Source organism: Tachypleus tridentatus, chromosome 6, assembly GCF_004210375.1.
Source record: "Tachypleus tridentatus isolate NWPU-2018 chromosome 6, ASM421037v1, whole genome shotgun sequence".
NCBI lineage: Eukaryota > Metazoa > Arthropoda > Merostomata > Xiphosura > Limulidae > Tachypleus > Tachypleus tridentatus.
The window spans coordinates 51,915,576-51,937,372 of record NC_134830.1 but is presented as its reverse complement, the minus strand read 5'-3'; the positions used below and the strand labels follow the sequence as shown (position 1 = coordinate 51,937,372).

The following is a 21,797-nucleotide window of genomic DNA, read 5'->3' as shown; positions in this document are numbered from 1 at the left end:
CACGTGTTAAAATTATGCTACAAAAAAAAAAAGCAAGTAAACAGGGCAGGTGTTCCACAGGCATTCCAAAGAATGACCTTACAGCAGCCAGGTCACGTCCTTGCCCCAGGGCGCTTTTGCATACAGACTCCTTTGTTACTGACGTGTCACGTGACAATCGAATTCTCAGCTAGGATAGCCTACAATCGTTCTTAGACAGGTCACCTAGCAACATGAGTCACTGACACTACACTGTTAAAAACTTGTTACTCCAGGCCATATAGCGTCTGTGGTTGGAACAAGGCTTTGTTTTAACTTAATTTGGATTAAAGTGTAAATGAAAGACTGCCAAGACTTGGCCTTATTTGGTTTCTATTATTCTACGTGTAATTGTTTTGTTTGGGGACAAAAATGAGCTCCTTTAATAGGCATTAGGGCTATCCTCCTGGAAAAAGAAACGTAATTCAATCAAGAGTTCGATTTCCCTCGGTGGACACAGCAAATAGCCCGATGTGAATTCGCTACAAATACACACACACACACACACACTAAACCTGTTATACTGAGGCCATCGTAACACCAACAAACATTTTAATTTCGTATCTTGGGGCTAAATGTAACAGGTAGTGAATACGTTTAAAGGTATTTCAAGTGGACAGTGTAACCGGGTAGGTTTCGAACCAACGACTTTCCCCTGCCAGTAAGTTTTAACCAACAAAGAAAGCTACATTACATCCTGATGCATATATTACCAGATTATACATTGTTAATACACATAGCATGGAGTTACAGAACACTATAACGTGAGAAGTGTACTTTCACATTATCTACTTTATAGAAAAACAAAACCAAACTTAACTCAACATGGAATCCAAAACGTTATCAGGAACATCGCGGAAAGAGTTTAAGAAAACACCTGTTTATATCAGTGTAGAGTCAAATAAAACTGTTTATATCAGTGTGTAACACTGTAGGTGAATCTACACTGGTACACTTTTTGGAGCAGGTTATTGGAAAAATTTAAAGATAAGAAAAAAAAACAGGGTGAAATTGTGTACCAATTTTATATCAGTTACATATTACCAAGTATCATCACAACCCACCGCCAACTCTTGGGCTACTCTAACCAGCGAATAATGGGATTGGTCGAACAACACAACATCTCCACTGCTGAAATGGCAAGCATGTTTGTTGTGACGAGGATTCTAACCCACGACCGTCAGACAACGAGTCCAGCACCCTAACCACCAGGCCATTCAGGGGCCCCAGTCGTTTTTGTTTCAATAGTTGTTGTCACTCAGACAATTATACTTCGCCAATCTATTGTCACTGGACTTGTGAAACGTTAAATGTAAACCTGTGATATGTATACAGATGTTTAAAAGTGATTAAGACAATACGTGCCAGTCATTTATCTGTACCGAGGATTATCATACACAGACAAACAGCTACTATATAAGCTGTCCAATAAAATACAGCTTATCCAATGGCGTCCAAAGAGCGCCTAATAATGTTAAAAATTTAGCGTCAGATGAAGATTTAATACATGTACATATTTGCGGTTTACTATTAACCAAATAAAACTTCAAGACAAACACACCAATAACAGCGTGTTTAATTAGTCCACCCAACGCCCCCCATCCCCAGTATGCGACCTTTTTCGTGTTCGTTACATTTTGTTTCATGGTGATTACTGTTTGCTCACTTAATACTCTGGTTCTAAATTTATCTAACAACAATAACAATTGTGAGATAAGTTCAGGAATAATTAATATTGCAAGAAATCACATGATCTGTATATATGAATTTACAATATTTGTCTTTTAAGAATTTCCTTAAACCATTCTTTCCAAAGGTAAACTTTCACAGGGTTAGTATTTCAATATGAATTATTCTGTACTTGAACTTCTTAAAACAAAGTCGAACAAAAAGAATAACAGACCAACATCTGTAAGTTGCACCTTCAGTACATCCGGGTTTGTAAGAAGCATTAGAACTTTACATCTGATAACACCATTCCAGTACTTCAGATAGTCTCCGCCCACTCGTACTTGTTATAGATACCCAGCAGTAAACCTTTCTTGAAAGATCACAATCGAGAAACCAGGTGACGAGTAATATAAAAATATTCCTTTTTTTATTTTGTATATAATGTTCACATATTAGTGCTCCCCCCCAGTGGCTCAGCAATATGTCTGCTGACTTACAACGCTAAAAACCGGGTTTAGATACCCGTGGTGGGCAGGGCACAGATAGCACATTGCGTAACTTTGTGCTTAATTCAAAACAACAACGACACATATTAGTTGAAACCTAAATTAATGTAAACTAGTAACATTTTATCCAACGAATCCAAAAGTTTGTATTACCAAAGCTTTGCATTCCGTTACTTATATTCCCAATAAAATACACTAAGTTATCCTTATCTGGGTGTTGATTTAGGATGGTTAGACAACAGACGCCCCACCTTTCCTAAGTAAGGAAAATCAAATAACAAGGGGGTTATTATAATAAATAAATAAGGGATATTAAAATATGCTTCCAAGCCCTGTCATATCCGTAAGTTTTGGAATCAGTTTGGTAGTACAGTTGAAAATGTTTTCCAAAAAAGCATGTCCCAAATTGCATCAAGTACAGCGCCCCTTCCTTTCTCAATAAAATCCTGGATCAGCTGGTGCTAATTCACTGCGTTCAAACGTATCCTAAATCAGTTGATCAGTTGTTTCTTATTATACTGCCTTTCGTACGATTGAACGACTCTGGGACGTACGCATCACTCTCCGAAGACAGCTGTCACAGAGCGAGATTACTTACTTACCAGAAATTCAAGAAAAACTCATTAGTAAAGATTTAAAATTAATGAAGTTTAATATATGTAGAAATATCATACATCTATACCTTAGAATGACACATACACACGCAAGAGAGTTACTGGTCATTGTGTTACTTTAAATACTACAGTCTACAAATCCTCAATTTGGCAACTCCGCGATCAAAAATTATTTATAAAGCATACTCAACTTAATACTTAGGACAATGAAAAGTGACTTATAAGACTGTGAAACTAAAGTATTTATGTCCCAATTAGAGAAAATCCAGAAATATACGTACAACAAAACATTTATTTACCTTGCAAATGGTTTAGGATCGACCGTATAAGTATCTGTAAGGGGCTGTAAACGGACTGGTACAGTCAAAGGACAGTGATCCTTGGTGATGAAACCATTTTGATAACCCACCTTTTCATTCATTTCAGGTCTCTGACCTGCTGCTAAGATCTGAAAATGAAGAATTTCACATGTGAATTGTCAAACAAAGATTCTTAGCCACTTGTTCGCTTCAGGAATGAACCAATACAATAATTCGAGTCATTAAAACGATGTTTAAGTGTTTCTTCTTTACTGCTTCCCTCTACAATGAAAGAAAATTTAGGCTTAGCGAAAATCGGGTGTTTTAAAAAAACAGATAATTTTAGATACCAAACTTACTGTTAACTATCCGATTACTTGAAAACTAATTAAATAACTTGTAGATATTACAAATTTGACAGTTTCAACTAATGTTTATCAGTATATATTTATTAATGTCTTAACATTTTGTCTACTAAATCTCAAAATGTTTTACTATAAAAGCAAAATAAATCCAAACATTGCAATAATCGCTATTAAATATAAGTTTTACAGTAAATATTCTACATAGCTTGATCAAAAGTGTTTTCCTTACAAGAACATATCTTACGTAAATTACACTACTGGAATTAAACAGTATATTTACTACTTATAATATTTCACTACAGAATTATGGTTACTATGGTGATATCTATGTTTACATTCGCAATTACCATATTAATATTTGCGGCCAAAAAACTCGACAATACTAAACTGACAATTATTAACAGTATTTTTTAATAACCAACACGAGTGGGTGGATTCTTGCTCGTCCTATTTTAACTCATAGATGCTATAAACTATAAATAGCGCCATTCATGTCTGCATTTACTAAAATGTACAACTTTTATTAAACTTCGATTCTATTTTAGAATTAAATCCACTCAAGTGTTTTATTTGCTTATGAGCTTATGCCGATTTGAAATGTGTTCTGAATTTTTTTCCAGAAAATGTGCCATATTATTTTGTAACACTAACAAAATACCTAAAAATTATATCATAAAAATGTATTATTCAACCGAAAATTTAAAAAATGTAGTCAGTTCTCATATGAAACAAATTACAAGGCTCGTTTATATATATAAATCCTGCTGACCAAGATTTAGTTAGTAACACGGAATTAAATTACAGCGCTTAGTTAGTTTTGATGATATATAAATCTGCATTTGTCACGAATACATGCCAATATTGTCAAAAGTCAAACACGGCTGGTATGTCATACGAACACCAAAGAATTTAGACATAACATATAATATATATATTAACCTGAAACATTAGAATCTAGATAAATAGGTTATACACTTGAAACGCAATTAAATGGTTTAATCAGATTAATCTACTTCTTAATTATCTCTACAAATTACATTCATCAACCTAAAATCTACACATCAAACATTTGAATATGCTTCTCGATTAGACCACATTACAACCATAAATTACTTATAAGTCTAAGACCAACTAAAATTTTCTTTGAATTAATGAACTAGTCACAATAGTTTTTTTCTATAAAAACAATTTACTGTTAATTCTCTGCTATCAACATCAGGGTAAATTTAGAGCAGAACTAAGCTTAATTGAAACATGACATTTCGATAAGGAGTCAAAATGCTCATAAATAAATGTTAAAATTAGTCTATTCATGATTTTAGCCTTAACACTTTCTTATATAACATGTTGTACGAAACAAAAACATCAGATTTCAATATTCCTACCATAAACGTGCAGAACACACAAGCACTGTGACCGGCTCGTTTCCAAATTCTTCTGTTCCAACGGGAATAACCAAGGAAAATCCTACGTTGCTTTTACAAATATATCAGTGTAGTTATGTGACACCGAATCTTTTAAAAATAAGATATGCACACAATATGTCACAAACATATACAAACTTTGTACAGTAAGCCGAGTAAGACACTATTAATGGATAATAGTCATGTTATCTATTGTCAAATGTTAGGCTTAAAGACTACAGGAGTATCTAAGCCTCCAACCGTTACAATCACATCAACCGACTGCAAGCTATCCAAACACTGTCAGGAAAAGAACCGCTCCACAAACCTAGTATCAGTACTATAGAACCTAATTGGCAAAATATCGCGATTACAGTGACATCTATAGGTAAAACAATATCATTTATTTCATGTCTGTGTAAATCCGTGAAATAATTTTTGTAATTTAATATAAAAAGCACATATAATTTAGGAAGTTATGTCTGTTTTATTAAAAAGATTCAGAGTGAATTTATCCAAAAGTTGTTTTTTTTTTCAAATATAATATATATTTCAGCATTTCTGTTTCTCTTGATGACGAGAAACCCCACTTGAAATAAAAATGTGTCTCAGAACGGTTGGTATGGGTATAAATACTTTTACTAATCAAGTAGATAACAACGTTTCAAACTTCCTACGTCACCTTCATGTTAACTTTAGCATTTCAGTTTCTTTCGCCCTTTAAGCCGTGGGGCCGTTATAATGTTCAGTCAATCCCATTATTCGTTGGTATAAGAGCTGGCGGTGGGTGGTAATGACTAGCTTGCCTTTCCTCTAGTCTTACACTGTTAAATTAGGGACGGCTAGCGCACATAGCCCTAGAGTAGCTTTGCGCTAAATTCAAAACAACCAAACCAAAACTTACGTTTCAAGGATTTTAGTGTCGTATGTTCATGTATTTATCACTCATCCACTTGGGGACGTTTGACGAAAACTTGTTTTTATCTTTGAATTTGGAACAATAATGGGAGTGAGACCACAAAATGTAAAGGTCAGAAATATCACCGGGAGGCTATGATAATAGTAAATATGATATAGTCAAGGTCACAAGTAGACGCCGTTAAAATTTCAAACCCTTATTTGTTGCGATCCACAATAAATGTTTCGTTAGGTCTGTAAAACTTTGAAAAGCTCAAAATTTCACTTATTTTGTGTGTGTGGGTCTGTTTCCTTTTGGTTACAATTACTAAAATGTTGATATCTCGGTAATGCCAATAAGGATTTAGAAATCAATCACAAATTAGTTGCCATTGTTGTAATGTTCATTCCATTGATGGGTGAGTGTTTTTTTGTTTTTTTTTGGGGTGGTATTTTGTAAAATAATGCAAGTTAGATAGACAAACATAATGAAATAATTTATTTCTTTTACAACATTTCTACAAGTTACATTCTCTGTGACAATTTCTCAGTTGAAAAAGAACATTTCAACAAAAAATCCTTGCTAATCGTAATTGATCTAACATAAAAATAAACATACATGTAGAAATTCTACTGAACTTTGTATAACTATAAAAATCGTGACATCATCATATCTGAAAATACACCGCTACCATTTTGTTAAGGGGCCGGTTAATGTTGTAGGTGTGTGTTAATCTGCCTTGACACGCTTAGAAAGTACGTAGATTTATATGTCTGTTGTGTTGAACTTTACGTTTGAGAGATGATTATAATAAGAAACGTACTCTTGAAAAGTGAATTTTCGGTTGACTAAAGTTGAAACATTTTATTTGCCATTTGAAAGAGGAGAATAGAAATGTCTTAAAGTGAGGCAATATTACTTAGATTTGAAAATAATAACAATGTATTACCTCTGTTAGGCTTACAAACTGTGAAGCGGATTTTATCGAGGCTATCACTTCATTGGCATTAAAGTTTAATGTTTGTGACAGTTTTGAAATTATTGTTATTATTGTTTGTTTGTTTTTTAAGTTTCACGTAGCTATTCAGTTCTTACTTTGTAGCGTTAATTCAGTTTTTCAATGCCTTTATTTCGCCACATGCCCATTAAATAATCAATTATTACATATTCTTTTAGTTAGCTTCCTCAGGTTTTGCCCCCCAGTGGCTCAGCGGTATGTCTGCGGACTTATAATGCTAAAATCCGGGTTTCGATACCTGTGGTGGGCAGAGCACAGATAGCCCATTGTGTAGCTTTATGCTTAATTCAAAACAACAACAATCCTCAGGTTTTAGGAACAGTTATAATTTAGTGTTATATCAAACGATACTTCTCTTGAATATCTTTTTTTTTAAAAGTTTATACATAAGCATCAGTCATTCGGTGTTATGCAGCAGTCTTTTCTCACCAAAAGCAATAAAAGACACTGCACAAAACCAAACCAAATGGATCAGGTTTCTGTAGCTGGTTAGTAAATTTTTATTTATGCTGTGTTTGTTTGTTTTTTGGAAAAAGACACTGGACAATATATATATATATATTACATTTTTTTATATATATATATATATTCTTTTATGAGTTTCAGTAGTTAAATTATTGCTTCTACCAAAAGAAATAGTCACTCACCACAATTAGCCATATAGCTATGATTATTTAGCATTATTTTCCATAGAAAATATAATTTTATTACCACAGTATTTTTACTTTAAGGTGTTATTTCGTATATTATTGTTAATTAATGTAAAAAATTGGTTGTCTTGTTACAAAGTTTATTTTGTTTGATCTAAAGAGTTTAAGTACTGCATAAAACACCACATTAGTTCTTATTTAGGTAAAATAACATTTATTTTGGATTTCAAAGAATTAATATCAGAGAAATATGGGAGAAATAAGTTAATATTCAACGCCAAACTTGGAAATCAAACAACGGCCGAATGTGTTCAGTTTGTTTTCAGGTAGGCCCAGCATGGCCAGGTGGGTTAAGGCAATTGACTCGTAATCTGAGGGTCGCGGGTTCGAATCCCGGTCGCACCAAACATGCTCGCCCTTTCAGCCGTGTGGCTGTAATAATATTACGGTCAATACCACTATACGTTGGTAAAAGAGTAGCCCAAAAGTTGGCGGTGGGTGGTGATGACTAGCTGCCTTCTCTCTAGTCTTACACTACTAAATTAGGAACGGCTAGCGCAGATAGCCCTCGAGTAGCTTTGCGCGAAATTCCAAACAAACAAACAAATCGTTTTTAGGTGCCTTGATTTGATAGAAGTGGACGAATCGCGAGGCTTGAGGAAGACAACTGTTCCTGAGAGGCCACTAACCGTTTTGATTGAAGTGTACAAACTGTGTGAATTAAAAAAGACAGCTGATCTCGAGTGGCCACTAGCCCAGTTTGATAGAAATGTACAAACTGTGAGACTTGAGAAAGACAGCTGATCCCGAGTGCCCACTAGCCCAATTTGATAGAAATGTATAAACTGTGAAACTTGAGAAAGACAGCTGATCCCCACTAGCCCAGTGGCCTGTGACTTGAGAAAGACAGCTGATCCCGAGTGGCCACTAGCCCAATTTGATAGAAATGTACAAACTTTGAGACTTGAGAAAGACAGCTGATTCCGAGTGGCCACAACCCGTTTTGATAAAAGTAGATATACTATGAGGCTTGAGAAAGACAACTGATCTTGAAAGGCCGCTAGGTCACTTTGTTCAATATATATATGTATATATACTGAGGGATTTGTATCTTAGTCTTTGATAATAAAATTATCACATGAAATTTGTAAAGAATCGCTGTGTGGTAGGAATCAACATTTCACTGAAATACACTCTGATGAGACGTCATGCAAAAAAACAACAACAACAATGAATTGTTAAAATTATCAGTAGATGTAATAAAGATATATAAAACATCTCAAATATATTTTCCTTAATTTATGTATCAACAACCAAGACCTCCATTGAATAAAAACCCAAAAGGTGATCTTGTTGTTCTCTTGCATCTGATAAAAAGCGAGCTATTCATATGCTTACGTTATCATATGTCAGATTCAGTAGCATTTAACTCTCATCATTTCTCATTGGTAAACAGTACCATGAAGTACTTACTTGGTTGTTTTACTATAGACAAGACAAGATCTTTGTTGAATAAAAGTGTTGTTTTAAAAGGCAGTGACACCAATTATAATCGTAGTAGACCATAGACAGTTGAAATCAATGAACTTAACAAGTTTAACCTAACCATCTTCAATATTTTGTCTGTAAGTAAAAGCCTTGTCGGTTTGTTTTCCTTTCTACTATGTTAAAATAAACTCTTTACAGTTTTTATCGTGTAAATTGTTTAAGCCAAATCGACATATAAAAAAAAATAAGTATTGTAAATTATTACAACTTGAGTAACAAATCGTTATAAAATATGAATTAGAAATTAAAATTGAGTACTTATATAATTGAAACCTTTGTAGTTAGTATGCAAACATAAAGTATTGTTTTGAAAACAACTATAGATGTGAATATCTGTGCAATTAAAGCTTGAGACAAGTAGGGGGAGCAGTTTAAACACGAATTCATTTTGTTGTTGTTGTTTTGAATTAAGCACAAAGCTACACAATGAGCTATCTGTGCTCTGCCTGCCACGGGTATCGAAACCCGGTTTTAGCGTTGTAAGTCCGCAGACATACTGCTGAGCCACTGGGAGGCAGTTCATTTTGAAACAAAAGCAATCAGAGAGATTGAATAATTTGACCAGCTGTTCCTTTTCAAATTTGTAGTTGTTTATTTTCGATAATATCAAATTTCTTTTTCGAAAGCACAGATAATCTTTTTCAGAAAAAGAATGACTGAAGATCCGGATCGATTTTTTTTGTGATGTGAAGAGAAGACTCAACCTTAATGTGTCTATAAAATTTGATGCAAATCCAATCACACTTTGCAGAGTTATTAACCCCAAACCGCGTAAATGTCCTAGCTGCCCATCATAAAAATGCTTCAAGATGATCCAGAATCTGGATCCGGATTTGGATTCTGACCAAATTTCTGGGTGACTGTTCCATACTGGCTTCCCATTTTGTGTAAAATTTTCGTTTATATCGGTCTTTTAGTTTTCGAGGTATGTGCGAATAAACACAGATAAACACATATACACAATTATTAAATTGCAATACCCATCCCCAACATTAAAAAAGTTTGCATGACAATTGTATATTTATATATTTGCACAATCAATATAATTAATATTTATGTAAACTAAACTTCTACTTATAAAAGAAATATTCTAAAAGTTACACTTTCTTCATTATTCAAAAATATAGTGATGTATTTTTTCAACGTTTATCGCTGACTTTACTACCGTGAGATACCGTCAGCAATCCACCCTTAAAGATGCAGACATACTAAACCTTTGAAAATGTTAAACTGTAGAATAATTTATTGAAAACACTATTAAATGTACTTGGTATCTTCTGGAAGAGAATAGCTTTATCGGTGCAAATGTTACTTGTACACAGATTAATGAAAATTACTGGATTGCAGGGTCCGACATGGCTAGGTGGTTAAGGCACTCGACTCGTAATCCGAGGAACGCGGGTTCGAATCCTTGTCACACCAAACATACTCGCCCTTTCAGCTGTGGGGGCTTCATAATGTAATGGTCAATCCCACTATTCATTGGTAAAAGAAAAACTCAAGGGTTGGCGGTGGGTGGTGATGACTAGCTGCCTTTCATCTAGTCTTACACTACTAAATTAGGGACGGCTAGCGCAGATAGCTCTCGTGTAGCTTTGCGCGAAATTAAAAAACGACATCAAACCAAACTGAATTGCAGTGTCTATTCTTAACTACAATTAATTTATATTATGTCAAAATAACAGTTTGTACAACATTTTCAGGTATTTAATGCCATTATGTGTATTCTAGTAATACTAACACTACAATAAAAGACTGATAAGTAACGTGTCATTATAAAGGGTCCCAGCTTGGCTAGCTTTCAGTAAAATGGCTGTGATTTTGCTTCACTTAAGCCTGTGTTAGGAATGATGCCATGCTGTTTCCACTTATACAGACTTCATCGGAGAATTCCATAGCTAAATAATGGAATACCTGAATAGATTTGATAGCTGTCACTACTGTTACAAGCTATATTTTTAATGTCTTAATTTATTTGTTTGTTAGAGGGAACTACGGGTTGTAATAATATTGTTACGATTGAAAAGTTGGTTATTTAGGCCTAGAACGTCTAGAAAGTCCTAAAAGTTTAATGTCAAGTTTTATTGTAAATTCGATAATAGGTTATTATTAGAAGTAGTTGTAAATATTGTAGCTTTATTTCAATAAGATGCAGAGTTATCTCTAATTGATAGAATGAATCAGTTAGTTTGTTTTTAGTGAAATTTGTGTTAACTATCCAGTATATTGGTTAACTGTGTAGAAGTTGATCATTTTACGCCACTGTAATATAATTAGCATGACTATAAACGTGGTCTAAAACGCACTTCAATGTTTTAAGATTGTATAAACACTAGAAGACAACATAAACTTATTAAAGGAGAAATAAAACTTCTACAATGCTTGTGTGTTTGTGATATTTTCAGGTAAAGTAAACATATTTTTGGTTTTATTGGATAAGTCCGCCAAAAAGAGATTCAAGGAGAACTTCAGATCAGTGTTATAGAACAATGCTCAATGCTTTTCAGTTGGATTTAAGCTAAATAAATAGCAAACATACTAGTCACAATGTGTGATATATATGAAGGAGATTGGCCAGTAATGTTCATTGTTAGGTAATGAATACCTTTTATTCATGCGTTACATGATTTCATTCTTGCCAGAATCAGTATAAGTTATTGATTACGAATATGCTTGAAACTTGGTAATACTGAATGGTATAATAATTTTGTGTTTGCTTTGAGGGGTTATTCTTAACTTTAACAATTAATTTTAAAAAAAAAGTATATTATTAATATCTAGTGTAAAATTGTTATAGTGTGTTTGAGTATAATATTTTAAAACGATTTCTTGTCTGTTGTTATGGTCCGTGTCACATTGTCCGGCAATGTTCAATCTGATGACCATTCTTTCTAACAATAAAATTGCAGTAAAACTTTCCATTGTGAAAGGCTCCATTTTAAGACAGCCATACTGAATGTATAACTTTCTTCTCGCTACTTTTCATAGACCTTTTAGTATAAGAAGATAACAGTTTCTCAGATATTGTTTCAAGATTCTGACAGCATAGATATTCATAGATATCTACACTGGAATCAATTTGTGTGGTATAACATAAATGCTTATTTCGTTATCTAGTTGCATAAAGTATTCGACAGTTGAAGTGATACGTTTTGGAAGTTAGTTACTTACAAGTGACTTACGTCGCTTTTTCAGATGAAGATTCTTTTTATCCATGTTGTGCAACTGTTGCTAGCGACTTTTGTGTTCATAGATTTTTCATCTGTTACAAAAGACTTAACACTGCTTATATCAAATGAGTACAACTTATTGCCAACTTCTTTTTTAGAGCCTCGAGTTGATCCATATTACTTTATTTTTCAATGCCCTTTAGTAAAAAAATATGTGTCTTGTTTTAGAAATCCACGATCTGTTAAAATCTTCATTATTTGAATGTATGAATATTTTGTGTTGAAAGGGTTGTGCATGAATTTCTTAAAAGGGTCAATTTTCTATGGGATTATACTGTTTGAAAATGCCAAAAAATGCCGCATGTAATTTGGATTCATTCCGTTTCACAGAGATTTTCTGATTTGAATATTCAACGTTGTTTCAATATAACTCATTCAACCACCTATTACAATTTGGTGTTAGTAATTATAATTTAACATCAGGTTGAATTAATACCAAAATAAATAATTTTTTTTTTTGCCTATATCAAGTAGAACTTTGTAGTTATCTAAAATTGGTATGTGTGACACAATAATTATAATGTTAATGCTCATTTATGCTGTAATTATTCTGTATGGATGATATGGAGAACAATATAAGATAATTGTTTTAGTTGAAATTCATAAACGTGTTATTCCTTTAAAAATTGATCCTTGTACTATACACTAAATATCCTCACACTATTTTTATTCCTTAAGAATCTTTGCTTTTTATGTAAAGAAGGCTTTTTAGATAATTTATTTTACCGTAAAAAGTGTCGTACAAGACGTCAGTTAATAATTTGTTTTCTTATCGAAGTAGTAGAAAAATTAAGAAATACTATACTATGTTAGTGTACATCCTTCGTATACATTAATAACACGAAAACTGACGAACGTAATTATCACTCTTTAATAGCCATGAGGGTGCTGTTGTAGCTTTGTTTAGTAACAAATGAACATGGAGTTTGTTGTGGAGGTAGAACACGTGAGTTCGTCGTGTAACCGTTGTTCAAATTCATTAGATTGGGGTAGAAATGGTTTAATTTGTTATGGATCTGGAAGCTCTATTGTTTTATTAAATCCACGGAAAAGTGTAAGTATCTTGTATGTTGCACTTATACACATGATACAGGATACTTTTATCATGATATCTGAATTCTGAAGACATTTGAAGTAGGCTAAAGGACCATTACTGTATTAGTAATAATCCCATTTTCGTAGTGATATAATACTAATATTACTTCCATTATTGAGATTTGGGAGAAATTTTAACTCTGTAAAGATTGAGATTACTACTTACTGCCTTCCATTACAAACAGTACCAACGTTTGTTTAAAATTAAACAGAATCCAAATCACTAGGCAAAGAAGCAATTTAAGATTTACCCTTATTTTCTTCAGGCGACACAAAGCATTTTCATCTAATTAAGGTTGTAAATATTTGTTTTAACATGTTTAAAAAATGTGAAAGCTACATTAGGTTATACTTTGCTGTAATGAATTCTGACAGGTTGTGAGGTAGATGTATTTACTTAGTAATTTAGTAACAAACTCTTTTAAATCTCACTGTTCAGCAAGTCCATTGACTTTGTGAAACAGAAAGAATATTGTAACCTCTTCATCTTATAGTATTGAAAGGTTTATAATATTCAAAACTGTATTATTGATTATAATAAGGGTTTACACCTTTTGTTTTATTAATTTATTCTTGTGCACGTATTTTTATGTCACCTAGAAGGCATGCTATATAATTTCAAAACAGTTTAATAAAATTATTGAATTATTAAATGCCTAATGTTGTAACAGTGTGAAAAAGGTCAAAATGAATATCTCAAACTGTGTTTGAACCCATATCCCCTTATTCATAGTGTGTAATGATTCATAGTAGAATTTGAAAAGGAAAATAATGGAAAAGTGCTTTAAAATCTTTTATTTATTTCATTTTAAAATTTCCAAATAGCTGTTTCATATCACCACCATGTAATTACAGATTTATTCATCATATACATTTAGTAATATCATAGTGTATATCTGTCATTTCTATCAGTGTATCACAGTATACATATTTTTAAATTTTATTTTATATGCCTATTTAGTGCACTCATAATATCACAGTCAGTATGTCTGAAACTTTACAAAACTATAATATTATTTTCAAATTTTTATTTCAACAATTTAAAATTAAATTAAAGCAATGTACTCCAAGAAGGGATTAAAGCCATTATACCAAGCCCACTCCTGTGGCTTCAGGCTGATGTGTTACCAGGGATTAAAGCCATTATACCAAGCTCACTCCTGTGGTTTCAGGAGTGGTTTCACAGGGTTTAAACTCATTATACTTAGCCCACTCCTATGGCTTCAGACTGATGTTTTACCATGGTTTTAACCAATTATACCAAGCCCCCTCCTGTGATTTCAGGCTGATGTGTTACTAATTTGAACCACCAGGGTCTTTAGCATTAAGTAGCTAATTCTACATATATGATCATTAGTACTTAAGTACTAATGCATCAGAATGACATGTTTGACTATATTTTCTTCTGAACTTAGGACAAGATCTAAAATTACATTTTCTTTAGTGGTATCTTTGACATTCAGTATGAGAAGACAGTTTCCTGTTTGTCAAAATATTCTGGTACCTTGCATAAAAAAAAGCAACTTTCATTATGTTTGTATGATATTAAATTATCTTATTACAATAAGCCTATATTTTTTGGAAGTATTACTAATTTGCCTGTTTTCACTCCTGTTGGTTGTAATACCTTAGTTCAGAGGCCACAATTATTTTAGCTTCCTTAATGTGATATCAAAGCTTCAGTTATTTTACACAAACTCAGTGTGTGTTTTTTTATTTTTGCAGTCTCCATGGAAACACTTAAAAACTATAGCAAAATCTTAATGACCTTAACTTAATCAAGAATCAAGGCTTAACAGTATCAAGGACAACTAGAATATTTTTTGTTGTCATTAAAAATTTGTAGTCCATACTGGAAGGATTTACATGATTTGATTAAAGTTGAGAAAAAAACACCATTTACATTCCAGATATACAAATATATTTGTTAATATTGTAACCAATGTTTCACTTTTGTAGCTTTTTTAACCAAAAAAAAAAGTTTTAAAACCAAGTTTTAACCAAAACTTGCTAGAATTAACCTATTCTAGGTTAATATATGCAACTGTTTGATTTTAGAATAATCATTAAATTATAAAACTGCTTGTAATGTTTATTTCTTGAGCTCTAATGTGGGTCTAACAATGTATACAATATTATCATTGTACTACTTTTACACATCTTGATAAAAGTATAGAAATGTGGCAACCTGAATATGTGCAAGAAAACCTCTACATCACTGTCAGTTTAATTATTGAATACATTAGCCTTACATCTTCCAAAATCCAAGATATCATTTTCAAAGAACTGTGCTCACTCAGCCCCCATCCAAACTTTGTTTGAGTATTACCCCTAATAAAGTTATTTAATTTATCCCTTCCCCCCTCGGTGTGGATTCCTGTACGTGGTGAGGGGACCTCTCAGGGAAGGTACTGTTCTTTCAGTTTATCTCCTCTGGGATCTAAACATCCACCCCCAAGTTTGACGTGCGTGTAGCAACCCGTGAAGGGGAGGAGAGGATCCTGGTGGTTGAGAGATCCAACCCTAATACACCACTTTGGCTTTGAATTCCTGTAAACGGACAGCCTTGGATCAGTCAGTTGGTCCACTTGGGCTATGGTCAACCAAGTACCAGTGTTGGAAGTTCTCAACAGGTGTTGTGGATATTGTGTCTGATGCTGGAGTTTAGTATAGTGCTCACAAAACCCTGGTGTTGCTGCAGTGTCCTTGCTTGACATTGTAGTGCATCCCCTTGTAGGGCTCCATGGTGGTTGGGGTCAGTGGGCACCAAAATTTCCTTTTTTTCCTCCTGTTGGTGTGGATTTCTGTACTTGGTGAGGGGACCTCCCAGGGAAGGTTCTGTTCTTTAAGTTTACCTTCTCTGGGATCTAAACATCCACCAATATGTTTGCCGTGCGTGGTGACCCGTGAAGGGGAGGAGAGTATCCTGGTGGTTGAGGGGTCCAACCCTAACACACCACTTTGGCCTTGAATTTCTGTAGATAAACAGTCTTTGGGTAAACCCCCTTGGGTCAATCGGCTGGTCCACTTTGGCTAGAGTCAACCAAGTACTAGTGTTGGAAGTTCTCCCTGGTGTTGTGGACATTGTGTCTGATGCTGGTGTTTGGGTATAGTGCTCATGAAACCCTGGCATTGCTGCAATGTCCTTGCATGATATTGTAGTGCATCCCCTTGTAGGGTTCCATGGTAGGTGGGGTCAGTGGGTACTGAAATTTTCCTTTTTTCCTGTGGATCCTCCAACAAAAAATTTAAATAAAATAGTGAAAAAGAGTCAATAGGTAAATGACCACGTCTTGAAGACTCTGAGCAGCAATCTTCAACATCTGTAACACCTGTACCCCATTTTCTTATATTACATTCTCTTTCAGAAAAAAACTTTAGGGCAAATGTCCCCCCTTTTTATTCAGAAGGGACTAGAGGGACTTGCTGGCTCTCCAAAGTCAGTAAAGAAGCTTCGATCTGGAGACATATTGGTTGAAACATCCACATCCCAACACAGTGAACTCCTCTTGAATTCAAAGGCAATTGGGGATGTACCTATTGAGGTTACCCCTCATGCTACCTTGAATTCATCACGAGGAATTATTGTTGAGAGGGATTTGAAGAATGTCCCCGAGTCAGAGATTCTTGCTGGTCTCTCCACTCAAGGAGTTTCTGCAGTAAAGTTCATCTCCACTCACAAAGATGGAGTTACACTGCTGACAAATATCCTTGTTTTGACATTTACATCACCACGTGCACCTGCCACCATCAAGGCAGGTTATCTAATTTGCAGGGTATGGCCATTAATTCCAAACCCTCTCCGATGTTTCCAATGTCAGAGGTATGGCAACTCAAAGACGTCCTGTCGTGGTTCCCTGACATGTGCTCGTTGTGGTGGCAAGAACCACAATGCTTATGAGTGTCACTTGAACCCACATTGTGTCAACTGCAATGGTTCCCACCCTTTCTACTTTCCTTCTTGCCCAAAATGGTTGGAGGAAAAAGAGGTGCAGAGTTTGAAAACGACTCATAACATTAGTTATCCTGAGGTTCAGAAATTGCTGTCCGCCACTCCACCTTGGACATATGCTGCTGCACTTCATTTCACAACTACAGTGGGAATGCAGACAGATCACTCTGTGCCCCCAAGAGAATCATTCTCAAAACAAATGAAAAGTCTTTTGACCTCCATGGTTAAAAAAGTTGAGGAATCCACTTCTACACCCATCTCTGTCCCTTTCATACATTTCAACAAACCCCAAGATCCACATCCTTTTGTTGCAGGTACAGGCATTTCTTTGGATACATCTTTTTCTCCTACCCCAAGATGCAAAACAATCATTTGTTTGTGTCACCAGTCACTGGAATCCCCTTCCAACAACAAAGTCCTGCCAAATCGACCCAGGGCAAGATCCACGGAGGTTGATAGACCTCTCTCAAATAAGGACAGTAACGGAAAAAGACGTGGTTGTAAACAGAAGGGTACTCCAGCCAATTCACCTGCACGTCATTAAAAATGGCCACTGTGATACAATGGAACTGTCGAGGTTTACGTTCTAATCTGGATGACATCAAAACACTGATTGCTTCCTACCATCCTGTATGTGTTTTCTTACAGGAAACATTTCTGAAACCTGCTAATACAGTCATCTTTCAGCAGTTTTCATTGTACAGAAATGACAGGCTGTATGATGGACGAGTGCATGGAAGGGTGGCACTGTTGGTTGATCACCATGTGCCCACCCTGTCTTTGTCACTCAACACATTCTTGGAGGCCTTAGCCATCCGTGTTTCCTTGGGTCATACCATCACTGTTTGTTCTCTCTACCTCTCACCTGGAGAGAGATGTGATCAATCAGGCCTTGATGTTCTCATTGAACAGTTGCCTTTTTATTCCTGTGGGACTTTAATGGACATCATCCCCTCTGGGAAAGTGCTGTTATTGATAGGAGGGTTGCTCTGAAGAGCATACACTCTCTGATCACAATCTTTCTATTTTCAATACTGGTTTTCTACTCATTTTCATGCACCTAGTCAGTCGTTTACTGCTATTAATCTCTCTGTTTGCTCCCCTTCATTATTCTCCCATTTTTCATAGAGGGTTGACAATAATCCATGAGGTAGTGATCATTTTCCTATAATTTTGAGAGAGATTGGCTGTGGTTGATGCCACCCAAACCATGTGCCCCAGTGGAAGCTGGATCAGGCAGACTGGCCCACTTTCACTGCTCTTGCAGAACTTGATTTTGCCATTGTCTGTCAGCCATCAATAGATGACTGTGTGGCAGCAGTAACTGACTGTATTATAGAAGCAGCTGCTCAATGTATTCCTAAAAGTCGACATGTTTTCCACTATATCCTCGTCTGTGCTGGAATCCTGCCTGCCACGTGGCATGGAAGGCTCAAAATGGGCCTGGGATACTTTCTGCAGATATCCCATACTTTCAAACCACATCACTTTCCCATTCTTTCCTACAGGAACTTGGAGTCCCTTAGGGCTATGTTCTGAGTGTCACATTTTTCAGTATAAAGATTTATGCCATCACTGAACAACTCCCTCTCACTGTTGCAAGCGGGCTCTATGTTGACAACTTTTACATCTCATGTCAGTTGTCGAACACGAGATATAGTGAGTTGCAGCTACAAACTGCTCTCAATTGTTTACTGAAGTGGACCACAGCAAACGGCTTTACCTTCTCTCTTTCTAAAACCATTTGTATGCACTTTTGCTGCCAACAGGGTATTCACCCTGATCCTGAACTCCATATCAGTGAAGTTGTGCTGCCTGTGGTCCCTGAAACCAGGTTCTTGGGGCTTATCTTTGATCGTAAGCTGGCCTTTATACCACACATCAAGCAGCTATGGGTCAAATGTACAAGAGCAATGAACATCCTCCATGTCCTCTCTTCCACTACTTGGGAAGCGGATCGATGTTCTATGCTAAAGATATATTGTACTCTTATTTGACCAAGACTTGATTATGGATCACTGGTCTGTGGCTCTGCCAGATCTTTGGCCTTAAAGATGCTGGACCCCATTCATCATCAAGGAATTTGGCTCTGCACTGGGGCTTTCTGCACTTCTTCAGTTTAGAGCTCATACATAGAGTCTCATGAACCTTCTTTAAACCTTTGCCATTTGCAACTGTCTTTACTATATGCTTCGAAACGTTGTTCCATATCAAAGCAACCCTTTGTGTTTTCCTTTCTCGGTGGGCCTTACTTTTTCAGAACAAATGATCTGTCATTGCTAATTTTGGCCTTTGTATCCAGGCACAGTTGGATGAATTTGGTCTGTCCTTGGATAACATTGTAGTATCCACTGGTCAGCCCATCCCACCATGGCTTATTACAGTCCCAAAATGTGACCTTTCTTTAAGTCATCTGGGAAAAGTAGATACTCCCAATTGGAAGTACCTTCTTTTATTTACTGAACATCTTTTGAACAATCTTACCATTCCTATTTATACGGATGGTTCAAAATCAGGTGACTCTGTGGGCTCTGCCATGGTTTGTTGCGGTTTGGTGGTTGCAAACAGAATCTCCTCTACAGCTTCTGTGTTCACTGCTGAACTGTATGCTATTTCTCTTGCCCTGGATTGCACTACTTATACTGACTGGGTTAGTTCTCTACTGGCCCTGGAATTTCTTCATGTTGGTTCACACCCTGTTCTCGCTGCTATTCAAAACTGACTGGCCCATTTCTGTTTAACATCTACTTCTATCCGGTTTTTTTGGATACCGGGCCACGTTGGTATTCACGGGAACAAGCTCACAGACATGGCAGCCAAATCTATCTGCTCTGGCACAATCACCACTGTGCTTATTCCATACATGGACTATGGTCCTGTATTCAAGGCTCAGTTCCATGCCAGCTGGCAATCGATTTGGAGTGAGCAATGCTAAAACAAGCTTTTCCAAATAAAACCCTCTATTGGACTTTGGCCACTTGCTTCCATAAGGATTGGAAGGGGGAAGTTGTTCTAACTGGACTCTGCATTGGCCACAACTTTTCAACTCATCGTTTTCTTTTATCTGGAACTGATGCACCAGTGTGTAGTCTGTGTAACACTCAGATCACAATAAGCCACATTTTACTTTCTTGCAGTTGTTCTGACTCTCAATGACAGCACCATATTAAACATGTCCCAAGGTTTGTCCCTTAAGTTAGACAGTGTTATTGGTGATTGTGACACTGTCCACCTTGATTAAGAGTTTGGTTTTTTAATGGCCATTAATCTTTTTAATGTCATTTAAGTTTTTTAATTTATGTATTACACCTCTTTTAATGTGGTTCCCTTTCAAGAATCACAGTTTCTCTAGTTCGATTTAAAATTAGAAAATGGCCGTAATATTAAATAACTCGACACCAGGACTGGAAAGGCCAACTTCAGGTGACTAATGCTGCTGTTTGAACTACCCATTAATTAACCTAGCAAGTTATTATTACAATTTTGCTGCATGTCTTTTAAAACTTGTATTACTTTACCTTTTGATAATGGCCATAATGACACAACACCTGGAACCAGGACTGGAAAGGCCAACTTCAGGTTCTTGGGCTTACCTGTTAGTCTTTCTGGCGGGTTATGATAATTACCCTTATGCTACAGAAAGCCCTTTTCAACTTTTCTTTCTGTAGTTTCTCTCTTATTGTTGTAGACTAGATGTCAACATTGGTTTTATGCTATTTATGTTTTTAAACTTAGTTTTGTGTTACCTTTATTTCCTTTTATGAATTTTACTACAGTTTACTTTACTTTTACCTTTTCACCAGATGTTTGGTGCTGATAGCCTAGTTGCTATGGGCCATAAAACACTAAATCAACCAACCAACCAACCAACTTATCCCTTCCTCAAGCTTTTCATAAATTCCTAAGTGGAACCAATTTGTGTAAATGTCTCAGCTTTCATGTTCATCAAGATGTATTTCTCACATTCTTAAATCCTGAAGATAACTATTTGTGCCTGATTGATAAGTTGTTTCACCAACATTATAAGCTACAGTGTACACAATAAAAACAACATTATTCTTTGTTTATATCACAATATTTTTTTTATCCTTTCTCTACTTGTGAATATTACTATACATAATACGTTAGTCCTGTTAACCTTCAAAATAGTGAAGAACTATCCAAAAGTATATTAGGTATAACATATATACCTCATATTACTTGGGACAAATTGAAATTTTTGTCATTTTTAAAACAAAGATCGTGTTGTGCTTAATACCTATATAATGTGTTCTGAACAATAAAAAAATTGATACAATATAAGGATATATAAATACGTACACAATAACTTTTTTTAAACACAATTATGAGTTAAAACACCAAGTTTATGAAAAGTGCAAGGGCTGAAATAAATAAATTGAGAGGACAACCAGTAGGTAATATTGTGAGGCATGGTGAGACAAAGTAAGGACAACTTAATCAGTATTATCGACTACCTATAAGTAGTGACTATTCCAGTTATTATCACATAAAGTAATGATTAATTGAAAT

At 35.2% G+C, this 21,797-nt stretch overlaps 2 protein-coding genes across 4 annotated transcripts in view; one reads left to right on the top strand and one right to left on the bottom strand.

Moving 5' to 3' along the window:
* Window positions 1-5,217, bottom strand: part of LOC143252496 (serine/threonine-protein kinase 17B-like) — a 35,805-nt gene extending 30,588 nt beyond the window's left edge. The window contains exons 1-2 of the mRNA XM_076504719.1: window positions 4,859-5,217; window positions 3,109-3,257 (exon numbers count right to left, since the gene is read on the bottom strand). Of these exons, the coding sequence (XP_076360834.1) occupies window positions 3,109-3,257; window positions 4,859-4,861 (152 nt within the window). The 5' untranslated portion in view covers window positions 4,862-5,217. The remainder of the gene's footprint in view (window positions 1-3,108; window positions 3,258-4,858) is intronic.
* A 7,881-nt stretch (window positions 5,218-13,098) lies between these two features.
* Window positions 13,099-21,797, top strand: part of Elp2 (elongator complex protein 2) — a 36,647-nt gene continuing 27,948 nt past the window's right edge. For 2 of the 3 annotated variants that reach the window (XM_076504717.1, XM_076504715.1), the window contains exon 1: window positions 13,100-13,274. In XM_076504717.1, the coding sequence (XP_076360832.1) occupies window positions 13,134-13,274 (141 nt within the window). In that variant the 5' untranslated portion in view covers window positions 13,100-13,133. Of the gene's footprint in view, window positions 13,275-21,797 lie in introns of all 3 variants that reach the window. The other variant, XM_076504716.1, reaches the window with a different exon arrangement.